Source organism: Siniperca chuatsi, linkage group LG19 (assembly GCF_020085105.1).
Source record: "Siniperca chuatsi isolate FFG_IHB_CAS linkage group LG19, ASM2008510v1, whole genome shotgun sequence".
In the NCBI taxonomy this organism is placed as follows: Eukaryota; Metazoa; Chordata; class Actinopteri; order Centrarchiformes; family Sinipercidae; genus Siniperca; species Siniperca chuatsi.
The window spans coordinates 22730163-22755814 of record NC_058060.1 but is presented as its reverse complement, the minus strand read 5'-3'; the positions used below and the strand labels follow the sequence as shown (position 1 = coordinate 22755814).

Here is a 25652-nt window from a genome sequence, read left to right as displayed (position 1 = left end):
ATACTCTTAAAAACACTGATGAAGGGCCCCGCACCTCACTGGCCCCAGTGCAACCGCACTGCCTGCACTATTTATTTATCTATATTTACGCCCCTGGAGTGACACAAAAGTAGTATATTTAGCTAGAGAGAAGCCATGAGTATTTTAAACAAACTGAACATTTGGATCAATGGCTTATGTTTTAAGGATGGTTTGAGAGGTTTCTATGAATATTTATTTAAGTTTTTTTTTTTTTTTTATTGCCATGACATCCCGTCATCCCGACATCCTTTGTAACTCCTGTAAATCCAAGCCAATGTCCTCCGTGAAGTGGCACATGGCGCCTGATTGGTCTCGGGCTGAAAAGAAGTAGCATGGGGCTTGAAGCATGAAGGCCCACAATCCTCTCTGGTGGGGAAGGGGCCTGAGCTGTTGTGGGAGGTAGGGGGGTACAAACTAGATATACTGCAGTTGTACCTTTTATACACAGGACCAGCTCTAGAAACAGAATATGGTCTGGGCTGAGGACTTCCCCAGGGTGATTGGCAATAGCTATGGGATTATTTTCCTATCTTTATTCAAGAGCGTGTTCTTATTTCTGTTCAGATTTTGTAATGCTTCCCTCACAGACGTACCTTCAGATTCCCTAAACAGTATTTAGCTATTATAGTAAGAATCATGGGCACTGGTATATGTAATAACTGTACTTTTATTCCAAAAGTTGTGAAGAAAGCAAGGGAAGTATATATAATAAAGACGTGGAGGGCGGAAGTTGATGAACCCGGTTAAAGAGTAACCGTCCATATTCAGCGCTGTAAGAAGTATGTTAATAGTCAAACACAGCATAATATATACTAGTCTTTTGACCTATATTTTGACATTTTAAACAAACAAACACTCAGTCCTTGTGAAACCTAGTATGGCCTGTACTTAAAGAGGTATTTCTTGAGAGGAACAGGACTTGGGCGGTCACTGTTGGTTTGGACACTTGAATCTGTATTTCAGAATGAGATTTTTTTTGCTCTAGCTATGAAGAGTAAAGCTGTACTCCCATTAAAGGAATGGGAATTTATTTCCCTTATTTGATATTTTCCTTAGAAGAGATGAAAGCAGTTGATCATCTGGGAAACCAGAGAGTTGGGTGGGTCTGTACAGAATCAATGCTTGTTTCCAGCTCATTCTCTGTAATGTTTTAATGAAAGCTATCTGTGAATAAAAATTGCAAAGAGAGCATATGCTTTAAATGTATAATCACTATACTATAAGTCAGTAAAGCCATGAGAACATCAATTGTTTCTCTGTGCAGCAGCATACCTGTTATTGCAGTACAGAATGGCAATGTGATCCTGGCATGAGGCAACTGACAAAAACCCAGCCTGAGAGTGGGAGCCTCTGCACTCTGCACTCCCAATCCCCCCCCCCCGCCTGGCTCCAGCGGCCCTTTGAAGCTTCTCTTCAGAGAGCCTTCCTGTTAAACATTTAACATTTAAAACTTGGGGGGTTGGAGGGACATGTGTTCATGGTCACCACATGCTCCCGCATCCCCACATCCACCAGACCCTCATAATCCTACCCACCCCCTGTTGCTTCAGCCCCGTTCCTCACTTTTGACCCATGCTGACAGAATGAGAGGCATCACAAAGGATCTAAATAATTTAACTGTACAAGTCCTCGGCCCCAGCTCTGATATTGCATGCTTTTGTTTGTGTGCCCCCACGAATGCGGCTGTGACTCTGTGTACAGAGTACCAGGGTATTTTATTTGTTTTGTTATTCATGGTGATGAATGCCCGACCATGTTATTGAGGTGTCCATCTGTTTCAAGTAGGGGTGGCCTGAATACCTTTTTTACAGGCTTAGAATATTTGCTCATATTTCTAAAGGAATGTTTGAATATTCCATGTTACAAATAAAAAATCTGAATGTTATACGTAATACTGCAAGGCATGGCCTGTATGGCGGTGGCACATATTAACTAAAATGTGTTGTGATGCAGGCACGGACCCAACAGTTAACAAACTTTTCGCTAAATCTCGCTTGACTCACTACTAAGACTACCGCCATGCAATGGCTGTGTTCTTTTATTCACTGTGATAAACAGTGGTGATTGCGGCAAGCAGAAGGTTTGCAGTTAAATGGCTTTGCAAGATGTGTATTACTGAAAAGGTTAAGATTAGTGAGACATTTTATTCAGCTTGCTTCATCTTGCCCTCACTATCAACAATCTCCACCACCATCAGAAACATGTAGGAGAAAATACAAACAACCCAAGCTGACCAATCTCAGTGGGGTATCTCTAAAGCCATTGTAGCTCCGAGCTAGCTTCAGAGCTAAGACACTAACCCCAAAAGACAAAATCTTTAAACCATAGCCACACTGACAGAACACACTATAAATCAGCCATACTGGCAAGCTAGCAAACAACTGTAGCAATAAAACTGACTCACCACTTAGCAGTCTTATTGTGAGAAGAACATGGTGACTAGAAGTGGCTAAATCCTCAAAGAACAGAAAATCAAACGTTTTGCCAAATGGCTGAATTGTTAAAATTTCCGTATTCATATTTTACTCTGTTCTCCATAAATATGCAAAACACACAACTAAAGCAGTTAGCTCGTTTTTGGCTGTTGCGATGTGTTGTCCGTCACTGTCGGGATCATGAAGATCAGTAGGTTAGAGAGACAGAATGATTTTGCTGCAGTCAATCTGTAGCTTTTTGCGATCGAAATACCAACGTAAGGGAAATGCAAAGGCAATTTTTTATATAGCACATTTTATTACAAGTAAACTCCCACTCCGTTCCCTCAGTTGTTGTTTTTTTTTTTTTTTACTCCTGAATCCTTATTTACCTGTGTACTATATTAAATAATGCAGTACATGGTAATAACATTGTTGAGTGCTGTTTGCCAAGCAGGCAGTTTGCACATCAGTTTCCCTGCATGCGGGTGCAACAACACTCTTTCCAGTCAAGTCTGCGGCTCTCCACTGAGCGATGATGTTCATTCCTGTTTAGCCAAAGGCAGTTGAGCAGCAGCTGAGGCAGTGATCACTAAATCCAAATCCCTCCGATACTTTACGCAGTCATTATGTTGACAGGAACAGTTGCAGACGTCAATCCTCTCCACAGATTCAGCTTAAAAGCCAATTCTGTTGTTGGATGTTGTCCTTAACTGTGAAGGACCTGCAGTGTTTACAGAATAACTGATGTATTTTGCTTGATGCGTTTCCTTTAGAGTACCCAACTCTGTAGTTCAGGCTGTGTAGTAGGCAGTCATTGACTTGTGTCTGACATCGCACAATGGGGGAGTTGAAATTGGAAGTAGACGTTGTTGTTGTTGTTGTTGTTTTTATTTATATTTTTTTATCAAACTGTCAACACGGCGCTGAGAATTGCTAGATTTCTGCTTGTGTCATGTCAAATAACTAGCTTTTTTTCTCCCACAAAAAACACTGTTCCTCTTAACCACAGAAAAAAATACAATTGCTGTTGAATTTGTCATCTCTGTGTTCAAGGCTACAATGCTGAAGGCCTCTTGAGCAACTATAAATATTGAAACCTCTCTGTTAACGTTTTACATATATATCTCATTGGAGCTTGAAATTGATTTGAAGTTGGCTGAAAGGAGACAAGCATTTTGAAAAGCAAGCCCAGGGGGGGAGAGTAGTTCGAGGTTTTTTTTTTTTTTTTTTGGGCTGAGATTAACATTCTCCTAATGTAAGATTGATAAAGGCTTGACATATCCAACTGAGCCCTATCTTTTTCCTTTTTCTTCCCTCAGCGAGTTTGAGATGTGTTCAGCTGCGGCAGTCTTTCCAGGCACAGCAGTTTTTGTCCTCTTTTCAAACAAAGCTGAATGTCGGCTAATGCGTTTCCTTCAGGGTTATTTTACCTTAAACTCTCACTTTTGCCTCTCTTTACAGGTTTGAAAGTTTAAGTCATTAATTTTCATACAAACAACTTCACTGTGACAAAGAGGCGCGAGGGACACTTGCTCTCTCTTTCAGTGGCTCACCTAAGTACAGTTACCTCTCCTCTTTTCCTTTGAGCGATTGCTGATCCTTTACTATACTGATTTGCTTTGACCAGTGTTACCGTTTCTAAATAGTCATTAGCCAAAAGAGGGAATGGAACGGATCAGGCTCTGTGAAGGGTTTTCACAGGGCCTGGGGTTGGGCCATGTTGTTGATGTCTAAATGCTGTGCACACTATTGGCTCTCTGTGACCTGTAACAAAGTCCCAGGAACTAAATTCAGGAACTGTATCAGGAACCTGCCTCTGTGGAGCATTCCTGTTTGCATTTCGACTACATCTGAAGAACCATGAAGATTGGGCAATTCGGATTGATAATGGAAATTAAGTAGCTTTTTTTTTTGGTCACAATTTTTTGCACAGGATAAGACAACACATTCTCATTGCATGTTATTTGTAATTTACTGCTTTGCGACTATGATGTTTGAGTGGATGTTGGAAAGCAGATGTGCAGAGGTGGAGTGATAGACTGAAAATGCCATAAAGGCAAGATGCCTGTCTGTAAAAAAAATTCCTGTCTGTCACTTTTTTATTGGCTATAACTTATTCAAAAACTCAAGTTTGATTGAATGAGAAGTAACATGTAATTTGCTCAAATTAATTTGAAAGCAACCCACGTATCCTAAATCCTAAATACATATTTAGAATTGATGCTGTTCCCTTCATCTGTTTCATCAGCTGCTGTACTTTGGTGACAAGCTAAGGGTCAGGTTATGCTCGAAGAGAACTAGTTTGTACGACGTGTTGTCCGACCACGTTGTAAATCAAAAGTGTTTGGAGTTGTTCCAAATGGCCACACTGGAAGGCAGAGTGAAAAGCTGGCCATCATAGAGAGGGGGAAGACGCAATATCATTGAAATATGGTTATAACGGCGCACATTTTCAGACAGTCTGTCCTGGAAGGCATACATAGTGGTGCTCTTGGGTTGTTTTTAGGAAAGTTACAAAAATGGCCGGACACAGGCCCCCTAATCCGACATCAGAAAAGTGTGAGGGGTTTCTGAAGCTAATCGGGTCAGTGCTGCAAACTCTGCCACTGTAGTTCCTCAGCCATCAGCAATTACTACCCCAGAAGCAGAGACTTTTTGGTGGGCAGGAAATACAGCACAGGAACTACAGTAAATTAAGACTCTGGTTCCTCCAGCTTAAACGCATTTTAAGTTCCTGAGTTCCTAGAAAGGTTCCTCGGTTTCTGAAAATGGTCCTGTGGTTGAAAAGTGTTACATTACTCCTATTTGCTAACTCCCTTATTCTCTCCTTCAGCTTGCCATGACTCACCCCAGTCACCACCTCAACTTTGGCATGAATCCTGATCATGCCCGCAACTCCCTTTCCAACTGTGGCATCCGCCAGCCTAAGTACGGAGACAGGAAGGTCCACCACATGTACATGAGGAAGAAGGGTGGGTAATTTTTGTCTATGTATGCCATTCTCTCCCTGTCTTATTTCTTTTCTTACTGTCAAATGACCACTCTGTCTATTATGGTCCCTCACCTCTCCGCTCTGGGTATTTGCTTTCAGGAATCAACACATTGATTAACATCATGTCTCGTCTGGGGCAGGATGACCCCTCCCCCTCCAGGTAGGTTGCCTGCAGGCACATATCTGTTCATGCTATCACTGACCACAGGGGCAATCAAAGGGACGATTCATGTGATTAATATACCCGGCAGGCCTGCTGACAAGAAAATTAACTTTAACTGTGAAAAGAAGGGATATCTCAGGGGAAATGAAATGAGCTAATTTTAAGGGCAACGACTACTTATTATTGAATGTGAGCTGCTGTTATTTTCAGAGCGCTGATCAGGTGAACAGCTGTGTGTGTGTGTGTGTGAGTGTGTATGTATGTATGTATGTGTGTTTGCCTATAGTCTATCTTTGACGCTACTTCTTCAGCTGTCCTCGCATCACCACCTTTCCTCCCGTCTCCTCCCCATCCCTAGGATCAATCACAATGAGAGACTGGAGTTCCTGGGTGATGCTGTTGTCGAGTTCCTCACCAGGTGAGAAAGCGCTCGTGCATTTTTGATAGACAGAACCGCTAATTGAAGCTGACTACAACACTATCGGCCTCCCCCCCCCCCGTTCCTTTCTCACCCTCTCACTTCCACTTCATTTCTCCCTTTCTCTCATTGTCTACATCTATCCGTGTCTGTCAACCACGCTCCTCTCTATACTTTCGACTCATTCAAGACAGTGATTTACTGGTAATTGGAACTGGGATGTAATTTTCCCCTACCCCCTTTTAACGGCCTGAAATTCTCCATGACAACTTGCAATTAGCTGTCTGGAATTGCTGTCTGGAATGCTGACTGTGTTATTGACTCCCAGGTGAGTGCAGACGTTGCTGCCCGGCATTTACCTAAGCACAGTGCTAATTATATGTAGCTATTATTAATCTCGCGCACTACCCTAGCAATGTAGTGCCCAACTAACCACTATACCGTTACCTCTTCCTCTGAGTGGCTGTTACTAGAAGGAAATATAAGAAAAGGGCTTTCTCTCTTACCACAGGGTGTAGCACTCACATAGACACACAGGTAGCAAAAAGGAAGAATAGATTTTTATCTGACTTCCATTTGCCCAACAACATAACTTCTACTACCAAAATCTAATTCGTAACCCTTGATGCTAACACTTCCACAACAGTGAAGATTCAGGAGCAGGATTAAACCTTAATAGGAACTGACACTGGGTTACACAGGACACTGCTTCAGCTCCTTATGCAGCAAGAACAGTGTTACAAAGAAGGTGGTTAGCCTCTGTTGCTCTGGATATCTCTGGGCATGTTTTGCCACTTTCCCTCCTTCCCCCTCTTCCTCTGCCTTCCTTCTTTGATTGTTAGCGTCTGACGAGACATGCTTGCCCTACGCTCTGGCCCTCTGAATTATTTATCAGCCTCTTGTCCAGTTAAATGGGTACAGCAGATCCGGCCAACTGCCTTGTGCACCTCCAGTGCGCACTGCCCTTGGAGGCTATCTGTGCCTCTGCTGTCCAGCCAACAGAATATTTTGCACATTTGAATAGCCCCACCACAGGGAGTTAGTGTTGAACAGAGGGGGGGTCATGGGACGATTTTTTTTTAAAAGGGTCAGCAGATGTAAAAAAAATAATATTTGTAAATATTTCATAAGACGGAGTTATTGAAGTTCAGGTAAGTTTTTAAATTAGTAATAATTAAGATAAGATAAATGCCTGAAAAGGCAAACTAGGAGTCGTCTTTGGAAGTGTATTAAGAACACAGCGGGGCAAGTAAACATCACTTGTGTTTTGGGATTTTTTTAGACATAAAGTTTAAGAATCACTGATGCACAACATGTGAGGAGAAGTGCATGAGAAATGAATTGCAGATGAGCTTCAGAGTTACATCATGAAGAACATTTTTGAAGGCCATTTTCTTTGTGAATCAACTTTATCTTGTGCTAATCTGGTTTTGATTGATAACCTCATTTACAAACACAGTGTTTTTGTACCTGAAGAATGCTATGTAGCCCAGTTAGCCAATTTCTGTGACTGACATTTTTGCCAGCAAACAAGTGTCTCTGGTCTAATTATTTTTCATTACGCTAAGTGGTTTTTATTAATTCCAAGTGCTTTGTTTTCACACTATGATCACAATACCCTGACAAATAGACCTCTCGTGAATTTGGAAAACGGAATGCCACCTGCTTTCCTCTCTTTGCATTGATTAGAAATGACTGAATTAAATGGCCTGTTTTAATTCAAATGAAATCAAATGATACGCTGTGGTTAGGGAGACACTGGACCGTAATGAAAATGGAACCTGCTCGCCCGGAACCCAGCTGTGGAACTACTGAAGCGTCTGCGTCCATTTTTGGGTTCCAACACAGACCTGGAAAGGCTGGAAATCTCTGGAAAATTAATTAGGTGGTCTTGAAATTTTTGGTCAATGCAGTACAAGGCTGCATGAAACAAATATCTAACAATATAATCTGACTGTACATTTTAGAAAGTTGTACACTCCCTTTTCTTCATTACACATTCTCATTTTGTTGGTCTGAAGAGTAACTTTCAGTAGATTTTGTGATGGTCATATTTCTCTGCCACTTTTGCTGTTTTTTTGAACACTAATTTATATTCAGACAAGAAATTAAGGCACTAAAAGAAGTATGGGATATTTTCCAACTAAAATGTCTACAAACCATGAAATCTGAGATCCAGTGACTTGTTTTTCAACTGTTCTAGTCTGTTTTCATTTCTCTGTCCGCAGTGTCCACTTGTACTACCTTTTTCCCAGTTTAGAGGAGGGCGGCTTGGCCACCTACCGAACAGCCATCGTACAGAACCAGCACTTAGCCATGCTAGCCAAGGTAAACTCGCTTCCTCCAACTCATAGCAAGTCTGCAGGTCAAAACAGTGAAAGGTCTGCGAACTGACAAGAGAACATGTTTGAGACAGTGTTATTGTTTTCTGTCTTGCCGTTATGAGTGCTTCCTTCTAAGGGTGCACTGGGGAAAAGAGTAATTTTGTCTTTTTGCCATCCCTACCGTTTTTTTTTTTTTTGCCCCCTCAGGTTTGTAATTGGAGTTAAAAGGTTGTTGTTTTGGAGGACTAGACTAGTGCGGCTGGGGTCCCTGTGGGCTTCTAGAGGTCTTCCTGAAACACTCTCCAGTTCCTGTTATCGCTAGGCCCCCTTGCTTCCCTCCTTCCCTCTCTTGTTGGCAGAGTTGTACAGCCAAGCCTCACTCACTGGCACGTTTGTAAAGAACACAACAATAATCGTCCCGTGATGTGGAGAAAGCAATTAAAAACTTCAATCTTTCATGTTGCTCCCTGCTGAATACAAAGATGCAGCCGCCCGAATCTGCATTAGTGCTATGTAGCAGTTTGGCTTGTTTCAATTTGCCGCTCGCGGTAAAGTGAGTGTGATACAGTGTTCAACGTTGCCAAGTTGTTTACCAGGCTCCTCTAAAGCCGTCTGCTCAAGAACACTCGCAATTATCTTTCAAAAAATATCTTCAGCAAGCAACGGCACAATCCGCCACTTCACTTGGAAGGCTTAAAAGTAAGAACGGGTTCCCTCTGAGTTGGAGTATTTATGAATTGTGATTTAATTTGTGTGTGCAATCACGGGGGGTGGGATACCACCAACAGTTATCAGCCATAATTAAATAGAACCCTGACTGTTTTTTGCCGTGTATTCGTCTGTGGTAGTCTGCCAGTAAAGTCAAGTTGGGCTACTTTTGACTTGGCTCAGAGAAATAGTTGCACAAAGTTTGACTGACCCATGGTCCCACACATCACAACACTTATTTATATGAAGTGCAAACGAATCATTTTATTATTATTATTACCATCTTAGTATCATATTATTATTAGACTGAGCATGTATACTTCTTTATGCATTATTCTCACACAGATTTATCAATCCTAGAAGTTGACCAGTACAACCAGCTCCACTGGATGTTCACTTCCTTTTTCAAGAGTAGCTTGGTTGTAGTTGTTGAGTCAATTAGGCGATAGCTTCTCATTCAGTTTCTTATCACATATTTACCAAGCAGGTGATCTTAGTCTTTCCAGTGACCCTCTGGTCACAAGTAAAGTGTATTTGTACAGCCAGTGGGCTTTACTGGCCCCCATCAGCAGTTGTTCCTGGACCAGCCCAAGTTCTATGACAAGGAAACTCCCAAAAAGCCCTAACATATTAAAAGATGGAGAAACTTTTGGAAAGTAGAAAAAAAAAAGATACAAAGAGCACTTTATTAATCCCACTGGGAAATTAAAGTGTTACTACAACTGCAAAGGCACATAAATCATGAAACAAATGACATAAGGACACTGTAGGTGAGGTACTGTAGGAATGAAACACAATTCAGTAAAAAGCCATAAATAAAAATAATAAACAAACAACTAGAACAAAATAATGTCTGAGAATAGAGACAAAACTAAAAATTAAGACCATACTTTAACTCTGATATGTATTAGATATACGCTGTACAATGATAGTGCTCAGTAATGTACTGTACATTAGTAGTGCAAGTAGATAATATTGTGTTCAATGTAATGTCTACTATACAGTAAGGTGCTGGATTGAGCTTGCATAGATTAAAATAATACAATTAACTGTACATGACTATGTAGATGACTGACATATAATACAAAAATGCGAAGAGGTATGTTAAATACAGGTATGTTGTAATGCAGGGATATGAGGTAACATAGTACCACAGAGATAAATAGGACATTGTTATTGTAATAACACATACTGTATTTATAAGCTTAGTAATAGCCTTATAGTAACTTCCAGTATAATAAATTCAATATTCCTTTTCAACGTATCAGTTTTCTTTTATGCCTTTTACCAGTGAAAGAACTCACTACTTTTCAGACAGAATGAAGGTCACCACTGTACTATTTCACAATTTATCTTGGGATTATCTAGCACATGTGTGTTTGCGTGCCAGTGTAATTTTGTGCGTGCATTTATGCACGTGTGTGAACATTTTCCTCCTGTGCCGGCTTAGTGCATCATGCCACAGCTGGACAACACATGGGCACATCTGTCAATGCCATGAAGTAGAACCTTTTCCAGCAAGGGCAGGCAATCTTTTTCATTTCCCTCGAGTTTTTTGGCCCCTTGTTTCCCATGGAGAGCCTATGAAAATGTGCAATACCAAAAAATGCTATTACTTTTTCAAGAGGCTATTACTGAGGTGTTGGTGGCAGCACACTGATATGAATGTGTTTGTCTTTTACAGAAACTGGAGTTAGATCGCTTCATGCTCTACGCTCACGGACCAGATCTGTGCCGGGAGTCGGACCTGCGACACGCCATGGCCAACTGCTTTGAGGCTCTTATCGGTGAGATTCCCACGAGACAAAGATAGAAGCGGGGATGATGGTTGTGCAGGAGAACGAAAAAGACGAATACATTTTGAGTGAACTACATATGTAAATCTATTCCTAAAAGGATAGATTTACATATACTATAAACAAATACTGTCTCCCCGCTCTTATAAACACAACGCAAAAATAAGGATGGGGTGTAATACTCTAGTTTTAGTGGAGTGCTGCTTTGCCATAGCACGCAGGTATTTTTATTGGCGATGCTTCTATGCATAAATGTGTTTAATTCACCTGCTAACTTCATGTGCTTTGAATAAAATGTAATCTTTTAATAGTTTAATTCAGGTGTGTGTGTGTGTGTGTGTGTGTGTGTGTGTGTGTTAAGCTGTGTAAATAGCAGCAGTGGATCTCCCATTAGGCCCTGGAAACATTACACAGCTTTATTGATCTCAGGAGATGTGGTTTGACCTCTGGCTGGACAGGCAATTCCCAGAGCTCTGCTCTCCTTTACCCACACCAAACACATACACAAGCTTACTATTCATCTCGCTAGCAGTTCAGTGATAGAGTTTGTGCAGTGATTAGGACCCCGTGCTGGAAACTACTCACACACAACACACACACACACACACACAAATCTCTTGGTGGGGACAGTCTCCCTCTTTCCATCCAACCTCATGGGCAGCGCTAAGCTAAGTCTCACTCCTGGAGAGCTGCAGAGTTGGCAGCTTTCCTCATCTTATCACCATCTTGATTGAACCAGTTCAGCCATCTCTGCGCTCCCCTGATGATAGATACAGAAAGTGGGTGGCTTTAAAGAGATCTTCGCTTCCCTCCCCCTGCACCAAAACAGCAGTGCACAAAGAGCGGCGGGGAAAGTGCTGACTGGCACCATGGCCCCCTGTCGGCCCCGGGGCCCCGTACTTGTTACGGGTTCATTATCAGCAGAGACAAAGTCATAATCTATTCTGTCCCGTGGCTGTCGCCGCCTCATTGCTGCACACATCCGAGCAAGGCAGCAGGGCCATGACACTGGATGCCTCTCTTTCTTTTCCTCTTCCCCTTCCTCTTTCTCTTTCCTCTCTCCTCTTCTACTTCAAATTTCAACTTAATAAAAGTGATGAATAAACAGGGATGGTGTTATAAAGGAACCTGTGAGAAACCCGCTGTCAGAGAGCACCCTGTGGTGATGGGTTTTGGATTACTAACTCAAAAATATCACACACACACCCCCACCACCGCATCCACACACGCTGAGGGGCAAAACATGCACACATACACACCGATTCGAGACGTACAAAGTCACTTGCATTGAGAATGCCGTCTGATGTTGCCTCTGTTCTTTCACTGAGCCTTTTGTCATCTTCATTTCATTTTTTTTTTTTTTTAGCTCAAACGCCTCCTTTAAGACCTTGTCGTTGAGCAGTCTATCTGTCTCCACCCTCCCCTGTCTCTGACTTACTCTTTATGTCCCTTTGCGTTCCTCCATCTCTCTCTCTGTTCCCCTGTGATGTAGAGTTTGGGTGTTATTAGGTGAAAGATGTGCCACACAGATGATGAGTCATCCTGTCACTCTGTCATCCCCACACACACACACACACACACACACACACACCCCTACCGCCTACCGCCCTCCAGCCCTTCAACTCTCTCACCGCACAGAGCATTTTCTCCTTACAAGACAAACTCGGATCGCTCACACGTGCTGTAGGATGGTACGAGGGGCATACAAACGCTGTCATTTCATCCTCACGCAGGCCTTTCCGTCTGACAGACGTCAAACCACCACTTTCCCAAAATCAGCAAGCACCACATCAACAGACATACACTTGCAGACATGTCACTGCCTTGTTGTCTGAAGGTACCGTCATTTTTTGAATTTTATTTTTCTATTTTAACACGCTTTTTTCCTCTAGTGTACACATGCATAGAATTCAAATTGGCCCATTTCTGAAAGCTGTGATGGAATATGACATGCTCATAATATTTCCAAGGCCCTGGCAGATAGCTTTAACGGCTTACTATGCATGTTTTCTGACCTTTATTTTATTTGTTTCTTTGCCACAGTGAACGTTGAACCTGGGCTTTGTTGGAAATGGCAGATAATCTCCTGCTTTGCATGGGCAAGGCTTTCCCTCCATGGAGCCGAGAATGTGTCTATCTCCTAACCCGGAGGCAGGGCCATTCTCTTGCTCGAGACAGAGAGAGAAAGAAAGGGAGAGAGCTGGAGAGAGAGTAAGAATGGAGGGAGAGCGGTAGAGGAATGGAAAGCAAAGGCATCTGCAATGCAAATGGGTGCCCTGCAACCCTGAATAATTCAAAGTGTTGAATGGAAATCTTGCTTTTCTGATCCTCCGTCATTAACTTCTGCCAGAGTGGGCCATTCTCATTTGGGCTCTTTTGGCCTGCGCACCTCCCATTCTGTACCAACCCCTCCCCCCTTCTCTCTCTCACCCTCTCCTTCTGTACTTTTGCTCTTGCCCACTTTACCTCTTCATCTTTAGAAACCACTTTCTCCCTCTGCTTATTCATAGAAACTCTGCACGCCTGTTGCCCTCCCGTTTCCCTCTCAGGTCCTCTTCACTGATAAGCCACGTCGTTTCCTTCCTACAGAACAGTTTGAAAAGAATTGAGAGAAGAAGAAAAGAGGCCCCACTCTGTTTTTATGGCCCTAATTTCCTTGTACAGTTGATCTGTGGATTATACGCTGCCAGCAGCCATGGGGGATACAGATGGTGAACCTTTGTGAGGGCCCTCTCTAAGCTCTTCCTATTAAAAGAATGGAGAGAAAGGATTATCTCTCACTTGCTGAATATCAGATTCATACACAATGCAGCCGGTGTATTCATTGAGCGAGTACTGCTCTCTTTGTTAATTGCTGCAATGGTAGCACTGGTGGAGTTGGGTTCTTGTGTGCCCTCTTTTTTTTGTTTCTCTGTCTCCCCCCCCCCCCCCGCTCCAAGCCTCATTTTTGAAAAGTAAGATGTTTGATATTACAGTGCACTCAGTCTGCCTTTGTCGCTGCTGTGGTGAAAATTCTATTTTCCTGTTTTGGTTTCGTTTCATTTTAGCCTTTAATGTGTTGCTTTCTGTGTCCGTCTGCTGCTTCAGCCCCTATTGAGCTGAGAGGGAGCGGCTTAATATATTATTTGATGGATTAGAGCCTGAGCGTTTTTGAATAATTCATTCTAGGTTATTAATGTGACTGTCAGCCGCTGGTGTTTCATATGCCCCTGACTCTGGGTTTTTATTGGTCACTGAAAGCCCACAGACATTGGAATTCTATTCCTAAACATAACACTGTACAGCCGGCATGGCTGTCTGAATTAGACTTGTGACAGATGTGGAGATTCATTAGTGGCTGGCCTTCTCTGGTCATGACTGATATTCTCAACACAGTACTGGATGAAAACTTTGTTAGAGTTTGTACACCGTGTTCTCTCTGACCTGTATCAAATTTGCATGGTGAAGTTTGTAATTTATCAGTTTAGGGTTGGGCTCCATTTGGCCGTGGTTCCAGTTTTGGTCCAAGTTAAGGTCAGTGTCTAACAAATCTTTAAGGCAACAATTGCAAAGAGCAGTGTCAATGTGATCATTTATCGACATAGCAAAGAGGTAATCTACCTTGAAGAAAATTGAGTTTTAGTGCACTGAATTTTGAGTTCTTACATACGGACTCATACATAAAGTTGGTTATTTAAAATTTTAAGCTAGAACTCAATACATTCAGTGGGTTTTGAAAAAAAAACAGACTTTTATACTGGATTCAGATTCAATAAAATGCTGTCGAACTCAAGTCTTACATCTGCGTCATTAGGTTTATTAGGAGCTGGTGAATCAATCACATTTTCCTGGAAGTTTCAAAAGGGCATCCAGTGCATTCTCAAATTCAGTGTCCCCACTGCAGTGGCAGTGATTCTTCATGTGCATATTCTGGGCAGGTTTACCTCACTCGTAGGCCTGCTGTATTTTGTGATGGCTGCCCTGGCAGGGTCGACAACTCGGTGTGTTGAATGTGCTGGAGCTCTGAGACTGCAGAGTGATTTGGCCGGGGCATGATGTTACTGCAAGATGAGCTGCGGGGAGATGCTAGCATGTAATTGCCAGTTGAGTTGGCTGGGCGTCTTTGTGGGCTATGCGTATTCAGGGCGTCAGCTGCAACTTTGCAGGCTGATGGGGTGGACTGTGAAGCATAGATCTCTGTTTAATGATTGCGGCAAGTTGTGTGTTTGATTGGATCGCTTTGGGGCACACTTTTTGCACGGACGGCCGCCTTGTCAAGAGTGTTCTTGCTAGAATTAACTGCATATCTTGGTTTCTTCATTCACAGGCCCTTTGATTGACACCAAAGGTGTTGCTTTGAGATTTTTAATACCTTTTATAAATCTCTTGAGGCTCTCATGCTTTCTCCCTCCCTCATTGCTTACCCCCCACCTTCTCTTTCCTCTTGGAAGAAGTTTTGAAAATCTAACAAGAAGCAAAAAACTTTGAGTTTCAGCGACTTTGAGGCCTCCATTTGGGGAACTTTCCAAATCTGCTGTGTCAACAAAACATGAAGAAAACTGCCTCCCGGCCCCGCCCACACCCCTAGCCTCAGTGTTCACACACGAATGCATTATCAGTGATAGTTGAAAGACATTCAAAACTTGGTCCTAGGAGGGAGTTCTTATCCTCCCACAGCTGGTCTCCAGAGGAAACATCTGCTACGTAGCAGCGTCTAGAACTGTGGTCCACATTATGGTAAAACCACAAATCTCATCGCTGATGCTTAGTGGAAAACATCCTGTGACGAACCGCTCCCCTCTCTAGAGCCTCCTGCGGTCAACCTTAGTGAGACGCTCTCCCTGTCATGCCAAGATCACACAGGCCTTGCTTACTAATACACATCTGCAAGGGGTTTAGTGGCATGCTGTGTTTGTGGATTACTTTAAGAAGAGTTTAGATTTATAGATATGGATTTTTAGACATATTGTATTCAAATTTTGAATTGGTCATAAGCATGACAGGAAATTACTTTTTTGTCTCAAAACCACAATGACTGCTTTCCAAATTCACAAGCTACTTTCATTATTTTACCACTCAACTAGATTTTTATATAAGTGAAGGGCCTCCAAATGAATGAGAGCCGGTTACTTGCTAAAATGGCTGCCAGGGTAAGACAAAGTTGTCAGGCTTAATCAAATTTTACGAACATTTGGGCAATGACTGGTAGTAATTTCCCACTCTGTTTAGAAGTAAAGGGCATGCAAGGCAGATAGAGTGGGTGTGCATTTGTGTTTGTCTTTGTGCTAGGTGGTTTGTTTGTATTTTTTTATGGTTTCGGTTATGTAGGCTGCATCTTCACTGTTTGTGTATGTGTGTGTGTGTGTGTGTGTGTGTGTGTGTGTGTGTAAATGGCCTGTTAGCCATCTGAAAGCAGTTTCCCTCCCCAGATGATGGATCCCTCATATGTTTTTGATGTCGTCCATGAAAGCAGTTTGTGCATTTAGACTTGCAACCGCACCGTTCCCCATTTCCACTGGCTCATTTATGCACATAATAAAAACCACTGCACGATTGTATACCCAATTTGCCAGGTGGTTATTGCTTTCTAAATTGAATGAGCCACCCTAAGTGTGATGGTTCGAAGTTGTACGCAGCTTAAAGGCACCATGATAGTTCCACTGATTTTAGTAGAAACAGTAGAAGAGCAAAACAACAAAACACACAAAGGAGAGTTGACTTGTGCAAAGGAGCTGACTATTGCAACTGAATGAGCTGGAGATGCTGCATTTCATTCCAATAAAGAGAGAAATTTGGGATACTTGTCTTGTTCTTTTGCTTGCTGTGACAGCAGCTCTCCGTAATTTGGGACCCATCCTCTATTGAATTTCTTTCTTTGTCCCTTGTCTTTTGGTTGTGTGTTGGTGTATGCACATGTTCTATGTGGACATTAAGAGGACATTAAACTTTTGTCCACGCTGTCTATGAATGGGTTAGAGCATGAAGTACGTAAGTCTGAGTGTGGGCTTATATGTGTTTATCAGGCCTATTCATACCTAAATATGTGACACCGACTCAGCCTGCCAAGTTCAAGTTTGATGTTTATGTGACCTTGGCCAGTTCCATTTCAGTGTAGTGATGCAACCATACCTGCCTCTCCTCCTCCTCCTCCTCCTCCTCTTCCTCCTCCTTTTGCACTCTGACAAGGGGGAGGTGAATCTGCAGGGAACCCTGAGGTCATTTCACCGCCAAAAAGCAATAAAAATGCACTCCTACTTTTAATAAAGCAATTATAACTCATTGCCGAGTTCAATTAATTTTAAGTTTTCCATTAGGAGAGAAGTCTGAAATTGCCTTAGAATTGCTAGAATTTTTTTACACCAGCAAAGCACTGGTGGAATGTCATGCTTTTCACAGTTACTTGAAATTTGTAAGGGCACTGGTATACCGTTTCTCATGATATAGAAAGTATCCTCCACAATTTCCAGCAAATACTCTACACACTCTTGTTTTGTCTGTTTATTTTTCAGGCGCTGTGTATTTGGAAGGAGGCTTGGAGGAGGCCCGGCAGCTCTTTGGTAGACTGCTTTTCAACAGTGAGGTAACTGACAAAATGTATTACTCCGCTCGAATTTGGTGTCTGCCCTTTGCCACTCTGTAGTTTTATTTGCAGGATGTGTATTCACATTAGTGTGTGTCTCTTTATTTTTGTGGACGCTCATGTGTATGTACACATCAGTGACAGAGATGAGCTGCGGACACGCTAGGCAAGATTTTCCTTTTTCACTCTGGTCTCTTTTATTCGTTCAAACCCACACACTGCATGTTTTGGCAAAGTACCACACATTGCACGATATTGAGGCCTTGCCAGCCTCAGAACCTAAATCTCACACAATCTCGCTTTACCCTGCAATACTTTCGACTTGCTTATCGTGTGTACGCTGTTTATCTGCACAAAGATAAAACCTGAGAAAGACTGAGAAAAAATCTGGATGAAGCCATGGCTTGGCTTGTATATTTTGCAAAATGAACTGTAGGTGTGGAGCATTGGGGTTTGCCAGTTTTAAGCAGGACACCTGCTATTGTTTGTGAGTGTGTGTGTGTGATCAGCAGGCATGAATAATTGATGAATGAATCAGTATTTGCATTTATCTTGGCAAGGAATGTTATGAATCAATTAAATGACTTGCAGCATATCTAGTATGTAGCAGCAGGCTTGTTTCTAATTGGCCAATGAGGGTGTTTGTCTGAGATTCATTTTGTGACTCGCACCCACTACAGGTCACATGGCGATCCATCAAACATGTTAGAACAACTGGGGAAGATTATCATTAATTAGTTATCACCCTCTGCAACTTACTATGAGGCTTTTCTACTGTGTGACCAGACATTGTGTTTGGGTGCTGACTGAGTGTTCGTGTGGAGAACTGAAACGTCATTGGTTCTATTTTACTATCATCCTATAACAGATGAGAGGAAAGTTAGGTGTGCTTATGATAGAATATCCAAGTGGGATCATCCATGTACAATAAGTAAAGAAAAAAACAAAGACAGAGTGTATTAGTAGTATGTTTTATGGAAAAAAGGATCCCAAGTAGACAATGAGTAAGATATCAGATCAGCAGAATTCTTTAAATTGTAGTCAGTCTTAGATGAAATCAATCTATATTTGTATTTGACCTTTCAACTTAAGTAATCAGCAAGATCTTAAAATTAATTATAAAATCTAATGGGAGTCTAGAAAAGGATGGCCAAATGGTGGATATGTGATCTATATTCTTTGTTCATACTTTAAAGTGTTTCTTCAGCATTTTGAATTCGCTGAGATGAGTGTGAGCTTTGCAACTTATGCAAGAAAACAAGGAATTAAATAGGTCAATACAAGATTAATAAAAACATAAATAACTTTCTCCAAAACTAAAAAGGATAAACAACATGATTTAACGACCCTTTGTACATGACCTTCAAAGTTTAATTAGAATAAAAACTGTCCTGTTTCAGATAAAGTTTTCATGGGCTCAAACTTTACACATAATTGATTCTCATCTTCATAACAATAAAAAGAGACACCATACCCATTGTAAGTGATGTTACCAGCAGGGAGGATGAAAATATAAACAGACGAGGCCTAAAATGGAACCTTGAGGAACTCCACATATGATGTCTGTAGGGAGGAAGTAGAAATACCACGAAAAATAGAAAACTGTCAGTCATATAGAAAATAAACTAGTGTCTGTGATTCAAACACAGAAGGTCTCAACTAAAATGTTACGATCAGCAAGGTTCAAAACTGTGGTATATTGGTTAATGAATGGCCTTCAACACAAAACCAGGTTGCTGCATAGTCAAATTAACCAATAAACATCAAGAAGCCATGCTTTACACTGATTTTACAATACTTAAAAGGCATTGGGCATTAGGCATTATCAAATGTGCCCTTAATAACACTGTTGATTGCTCTCATCTTTTTGGCTGCTAAGCAAGGTAACATTACAGTTTTACCAGCTGACTAATTGCTACTTAGTCATGAAGACTGCCTTGTCTTCCAGCTCTGTATGGGATTGGATTGACTCCTTGTCAGACAGTTGGCCAATACCATCTTCCATCTCTCACATTGTTGCTCCTGGTTTGGCTCTCTTTGGGAGTTGGTTATGACACAGACTTTTTGTAAATGGAAACACACAAGACACCGAAGAACACAAGCACCGGTCATACCAGTGGAAAAAAAATACCAAGTTCCTGGTCACATGTGCATTGTTAAAGGGGGCTTGGTGGAAAAAAAAACAGCTCTGCTGGTGACATACACTACTCTACCCTGCTCCAGCATACCTTCTTATCAAACTAAAGAAGGCCAATCACCTCCAACCTGACAGCCAATCATGTCAGGTGTGGTACAGTGACAATACTGTGTACAGTCCAAGTTCCATTACAAAAAAACCTCACTAATACTACTGTAAAGTTCAGATCACACACTTAATGCACTACAACTATGGATGCTGAGGGATCATATTGGTTAGGTTCCATGTGACTGAGATTCCCAAGAGAAGTTGTGCAAACCAAAGTGAGTGATTTTCAACTTTGGTTTGAAAGTTTTTAGATATGCAGACTAAGGATTGAAATAGTATGGCTTGTCACCCCTCTGCTGAATCCTCCTGATGTCTGCTCTGTCATACAAAGCTGAGAGGAGACAGATGGACACAGACCAGAAAGCCAAACACCAGCCGGGTGGTATGATGGGTATGGGGGTGGGAAATGTGGGGAGAGATGGACGGACAGAGGGTGAGATAAATTTCTGTGGTCTGCAGGACCACTTTAATCCTTTTGTATTTCTAGTTTAACATGTCTGAATGGGTCTTCACACAGCACATTAACAAACTAATGAGATGCTGTGCAAAACTGAAGGACTACATTTTTCTCTATCACACCCTGAAAGGTTTTGCTGCTCCTATTTGTCAGTATGGTATTCTATTCACACTTGGGTGAACAGTCCCATAGCCTCCTTTTCTCTCTGTAACAACAGGATGCTGGCTGGTGTCTCTCTTTTGCTCCCTCTTGTTTTCTTTCCTTTCCATTCTTTCCTCTCTCTAACACCCCAGGATGTCCCCCACAGATGTTTCGCTCCAGTCCTCTTATGACAAATCAACACAAAAGCTCCACAACTCTGGAGGTAGAATTCAGAATTGACTACATAAAACAAAGCACGCATGTAATTTCCACCTCAAGACCTAGCTAGACAAACAGTGCCCCCCCAATTATTCCTTAATTGGTATGGCATTCATGGCTGGAGCGCAACAGTTATTTCCATCCACTTGTTTTTCTCTCAACACATCACCTTTGCTGGCACTGGTTCCCAAACAACAGGGTTCTTGCAGAGAATGAAATCTAGCTTCATTGCACACAGATGCCCGGAGGAAACAATAGATGCTAATTTGCTAATGACATTACTATGGAGGTTATTAAAGCATCAGCAGAGAGGTAGGAAGCATCTTCTTCAGGGGGAGCTGCTCGATTGCTCCCAACCTGGACTCAACAGCAGTGCCATGTTGCTGGGAAAAGACATTGATGCCACAGTGCTCTCCTGAGGGACGTGCCTCTTTTGAGGAGCAATCACCATAATAATGATCTCACTAGTTGCCCATGGGCTAATCTGTTGGCTTTTATTAACACCACCACAAAAGCATGCACACTCAAACACCAAATGTAACAAAGGTTGCTGTGACAACAGAGATGGTCACCATGGCACTGAGATGGCTGCTTTTGGTAGTATGGCATCACAGCCTTATTCTTACCTCCCTCGGTGCAGTGCCAAAGGGGGTTTTAGAGCAGCTTGCTTTCAAATGACACAAGCAGGTTTGAATCTTTCAACCCTTTCTCCCCATTTTTATATTGTTAACAGTGCTGGTATGTATTCTGAATTGATTGGTTTTGCAAAAATTGCCATTAAATCAGGTTTTAACTGTATTTGATAATCATGACTTATTATTATAGTCTCCTGGTACACCAGAGTGTGCTAGGCTTTCATCGAGCTGGCTGACAACTCCCTCCATACTAAGTCCACTGGCTTGCAGCAAGTAACCCCTATCTTTGTTAGATAGATTCAAGCTAGTTCTTTCTGCATAAACACAGATCATTAATTTGTGTTCCTTTTTAAAAGAACATCCAGTCTGACTCTTTCTGAGAATGAGTTAGTGTTTCTGTTTTCTGTTACATAAACCACAAACATACACTCCACTCTTTACCCCTTCGACAACTCAACCTCTCTGTTGTGACAACAGCTAATAGTTCCAATGTATGAATGAGAGTGCATATGCCTTCTCCACTGTGTCCTTGGTTTAGTAATAGCTTGGACAATGAATGCATGCGCACATTCACGGGCCATTTTGCATTCACATACACTTTTCTGCCCAAACTCACAGGAACTGTGATTATGCTCTTCACCTCAATCATTAATCACATGATAGCCTTCACCAGAGAGTCGACATTAGTTTTCCCATATTTGGAAGATCACCTTGACCATTTACTGACAGAAGCCTCCGTTTTGGACTTAGGGCTGCTTTTATGTTGGTATTGATCAGCGACGCTATCTCATATTGATTTCTCTGCTGCACTACTACGTTTGATGGATTGATTGGCAGCCTGTAGTTAAAGACCAATTTGTCAAGGAGCATTGGACCTTGCCAGAAAAGAGCACCATCATGTCCCAATCATGAATGGCCAACAATCCCAGGGGTGTGTGTGGGTAGAGAGTGTGTGTATATGTCTGTGGTTAGCGGGTATAGTGGTGTTACCAATTCACGGTTGGCTTGTGAGCCCTGAGTATGTGCAAGACTGAGCCTGCGTCTCAACTCCCCCTTGGGTTATAGCAGCGCTGATTGAAGCCCAGCTTAAACTGAGATCATAGGCGTTTTCCCCCCCAAGTTGCTTTTCATTTTGCTGTTAATTTCAACTCTCATTATGGGTACGCTGTTGACATTCAAATAAACATGTTTGCATATGTTTTTATTTTCCTTTTTTTGTGTTTGTAGGACAAAAGCTCCATCCTCCAAGTGGCTATGATTCAGCTGCTGCACATGATGATTTGTGCCCCCAGTAATTATACCTTCCTCGTGCTGGGAAAGAGAGAGAGAAGGGAGAAAAAAAACCTGTTATTCTTAAATCCCCACTTGATGCTGGCTTAATCATTGTCTGCCTTGTCTTTGGAATGGCTGTAATTGAAACATTAGCTGTTCAGGTCTATAATCAGCATGTAGGCGGATCACGTGCGCCCTGTGGACGGATTTTAATCATAAGCTTCGATCGCAAGCTGAAACAACTTGTGTGTACTTCACTTCCGCTCTTTTTGTTTTTGTTTTTTTTGGTGTTTTCTTGTTCTCATTTCTTTATTCCTCATTTTCTGCATGCATGTGTGTCCTACGTTTTACATGCATCACTTTCATGTGTATTTTACAGCAATTTCCTTGGCTGCAAAATCACTACGTCGAAAGCAAGTGATCCATTAGCCAGATGCCATGCTCCACACCCAAGAACCCATGCTGTATTCACAAGCAGGCTCTGTGTTGACTTAATACCTGCTATGTACTTAGTGCTTTTCAACTCCAGTCCCAGACTAAGAGACAAGCAACCAAAAGGAAGCATTTGCTCAAACGTATTGACCACTTTTATGAATTTTTCATTCGCTGCTCAAGGCGATGGGTTGTCAGCTGGGTAGGTTGAGAAGATGAGGCGCCCATTCGTTGCCGCTGACCACACACAACCTCCCCGTGGGCTAGCGGCACATTTTATAGGTTTATCTCCTTGAACCTTTTAAACACCTGAGTGATACTGTACTCTAGAGGCCCTCGCCACATCTATCACCACTATGACTCACCCAACATTAGACCCCAGGCCCAAAACTACTTCTGACTGGCGTTGTCCTTGGCAACAACGTGAGCCACAGCTTATACTCCCTCTCTCTCTGTGCTTTCTATTTTTGAGCCTCTGTCTCCCTACCATTCGATCTTGTATGGTTACCTCAGAGCAGGGTTGAGGATCATGTTGATCTTGCACATATTTCTCTCCGCAGGCAGGGGAGGCAAAAGGAGTCCAGCACTGTCATTGTGTGTCTCCAGAGACAACACACCTCTCAAATCCAAATCCCACCAGCCCTCCAACCGCAACACCCCTCGCCTTCCGCTCAAACCCACATCCTTACCCCCCACCTCTCTCCCCAGTGGGTGGTCGATGTACAGACCTCTTGGTCTGAAAATGAGATGCTGACTCATTTGCTGTTATTTCACCGCCCCCCATTGGGGCTGCTGATGGCACCTGAAAGCACTTGGCCTAAGGAATGCAGAGTGTCCCCGACATAGAGCCATCTATGGCACATCATCACAATCTCAGTTTTTCCATTTTTTTTGTCCGCTGCAGAACAATAACTAATAAAACTTCATCATTAAGTGTTAAATTAATTTTTCATGTTGAGAAAGAGAGCTGCTGTCTCTGATATTGGTGAAGAAAATGTTGTCAAGGCTGAAAGCTATAGTCTCAGAGGCATTTTCCGTCGGTGTATTACCACTAATAAAGTCACATGTCCTTTCTGACGGAATTTTTTAAAGCTGCACTTAAGTAACAAAATCTCACAGAATTATGACTCGACTCTTCAGTTCTCCTCAGCTAGACAAAGTATTTTATCATCTTTCATCTTATTGTTTTTTGTTTTGATTCGCCCTCACCTCTCATTAACCCGTTTCCAGCCACAGCAGGCAGCAACAAAGCTCTGATCAACCTACTTTACACTACCTGCCTGCTAAATAAGCATTGTTTCGTAACAATTTCTAACTATAAGGTGATAATATGTCAATATTGTGTTTACATCTTGTTCCACTGCCACCAAATGGCAAAAAAAATAATGAATGCAGCTTTAATAAAAATGGTTAACTAGGACGAGCATAGTTAACAGTGGCTAAGGGAGCTATGCTGCTCGTTAACTACACTCATCGTTTTTGACAGTATTTTATCCTGCGCAATTTACAGCTGGTGGCTCCAATAGACAACACTTTATCTACCCTATTATCCTACACATCAATACAAATCAGTGTAAAGGTTTCCTGTACTCAGAATAGCCAATAAATCTTTTCAGTTCTACTATTACATCACAGAAAGTGCGCAAGGCTGATGAAATTCAACAAACTAAATGTTTTAAATACTTAGAAATCCACCTTGTAATACAAGTTATTTGTTCCGAAGCTGGGACCTTAATTATTTTTGGTGCAAACAAGTATTTGGGGCTGTAATTCCCAGCTTTGGAGGGAGGGGGAGTTACGTGTAACATTTGTAATGGATCACCCTGTAGATAATTAAATCCTTTATTTATAAACATATAATAGAACATATTCTTTTTAAATCTTTTCTTTTTTTGGAATCTATAATTTATTACCATGTTTATTTGTACTGTTAATGTATTTTTAGAATGAGGTTCTGTAACATAGACGACTCTCACGCTGTAATCTCTTTCTTCTGACTGCTCATCTCTCCTCCCCCATCTTTTCTGTCTTTGCAGGACCTACGGGAGGTCTGGCTCAACTACCCATCACACCCCCTACAGGTTAGTTGAGATGTTTTATTATTGATGTTTATTTTGCTAGGTGCTTCTCATTAAAACTCACCTCACCCCCAAGACACAAAAGTGTTCTCCCATCTTTGAAGTTTTCCAGCCTGAATGTATGTTTTTTCTTGTGTGTGTGTGTGTGTGTGTGTGTGTGTTGCTAACAGAGGTGGGCAAGCTGTTAGTTATTTTTGCCTGAGGCTGACTGAGTTCTTTATAGCTGTCACAAGGCCCCCAGTAGCCTTCCACTAGTCTCCATTGTTCTGCTCCCGTGTCTCGCTGCTCTCCATATTGGTCAAGACCCAATTCTGCTTTTTCATTTACTCATTTTCTCTTCCTCCTCGCCATTGCTCCTTTCTCTCCTCTTTCTCCACTGCACCATTCTTCCCTTTTGCATCATCATGCTTTTGCACTCACTCGTCTCTCTGTCTCTTCACTCTCTCTCTCTGTTCTGCCCTTTCTCACTTTGCATGATCTGCCCAGAAACATTGAACATGTCAACAGTGTTTGTTTGAAATTAGGATTTGGAAGAAGAGATCAAAGATGCCATAACAGGATTACAGTCCCGAATCACATGGGGCCTCCAGGGACCGTCAGGCATCCTTCTCTCTGATGTGTTTGTGTGGAGAAAGTGTTTCTTTGTGTGTATGCCGAGACTCGTCTTTAAGCAGTTTATTCTCTTCATCTCCCTGCGCGTGCATGAGTGTCTCCGCGTCTTCATATGTACATTTTTGCATATCCATGTTTGGCCCAAAATAACATTGTTCCTGTT

General features: G+C 42.0%; 1 protein-coding gene across 1 annotated transcript in view; it reads left to right on the top strand.

The window, feature by feature from the left end:
• drosha (drosha ribonuclease III) overlaps positions 1-25652 on the top strand; it is an 81232-nt gene that overhangs the window by 29519 nt on the left and 26061 nt on the right. The window contains exons 18-24 of the mRNA XM_044175969.1: positions 5272-5410; positions 5530-5590; positions 5952-6011; positions 8240-8339; positions 10728-10830; positions 17328-17398; positions 24836-24880. Coding sequence (XP_044031904.1) covers positions 5272-5410; positions 5530-5590; positions 5952-6011; positions 8240-8339; positions 10728-10830; positions 17328-17398; positions 24836-24880 — 579 coding nt within the window. The remainder of the gene's footprint in view (positions 1-5271; positions 5411-5529; positions 5591-5951; positions 6012-8239; positions 8340-10727; positions 10831-17327; positions 17399-24835; positions 24881-25652) is intronic.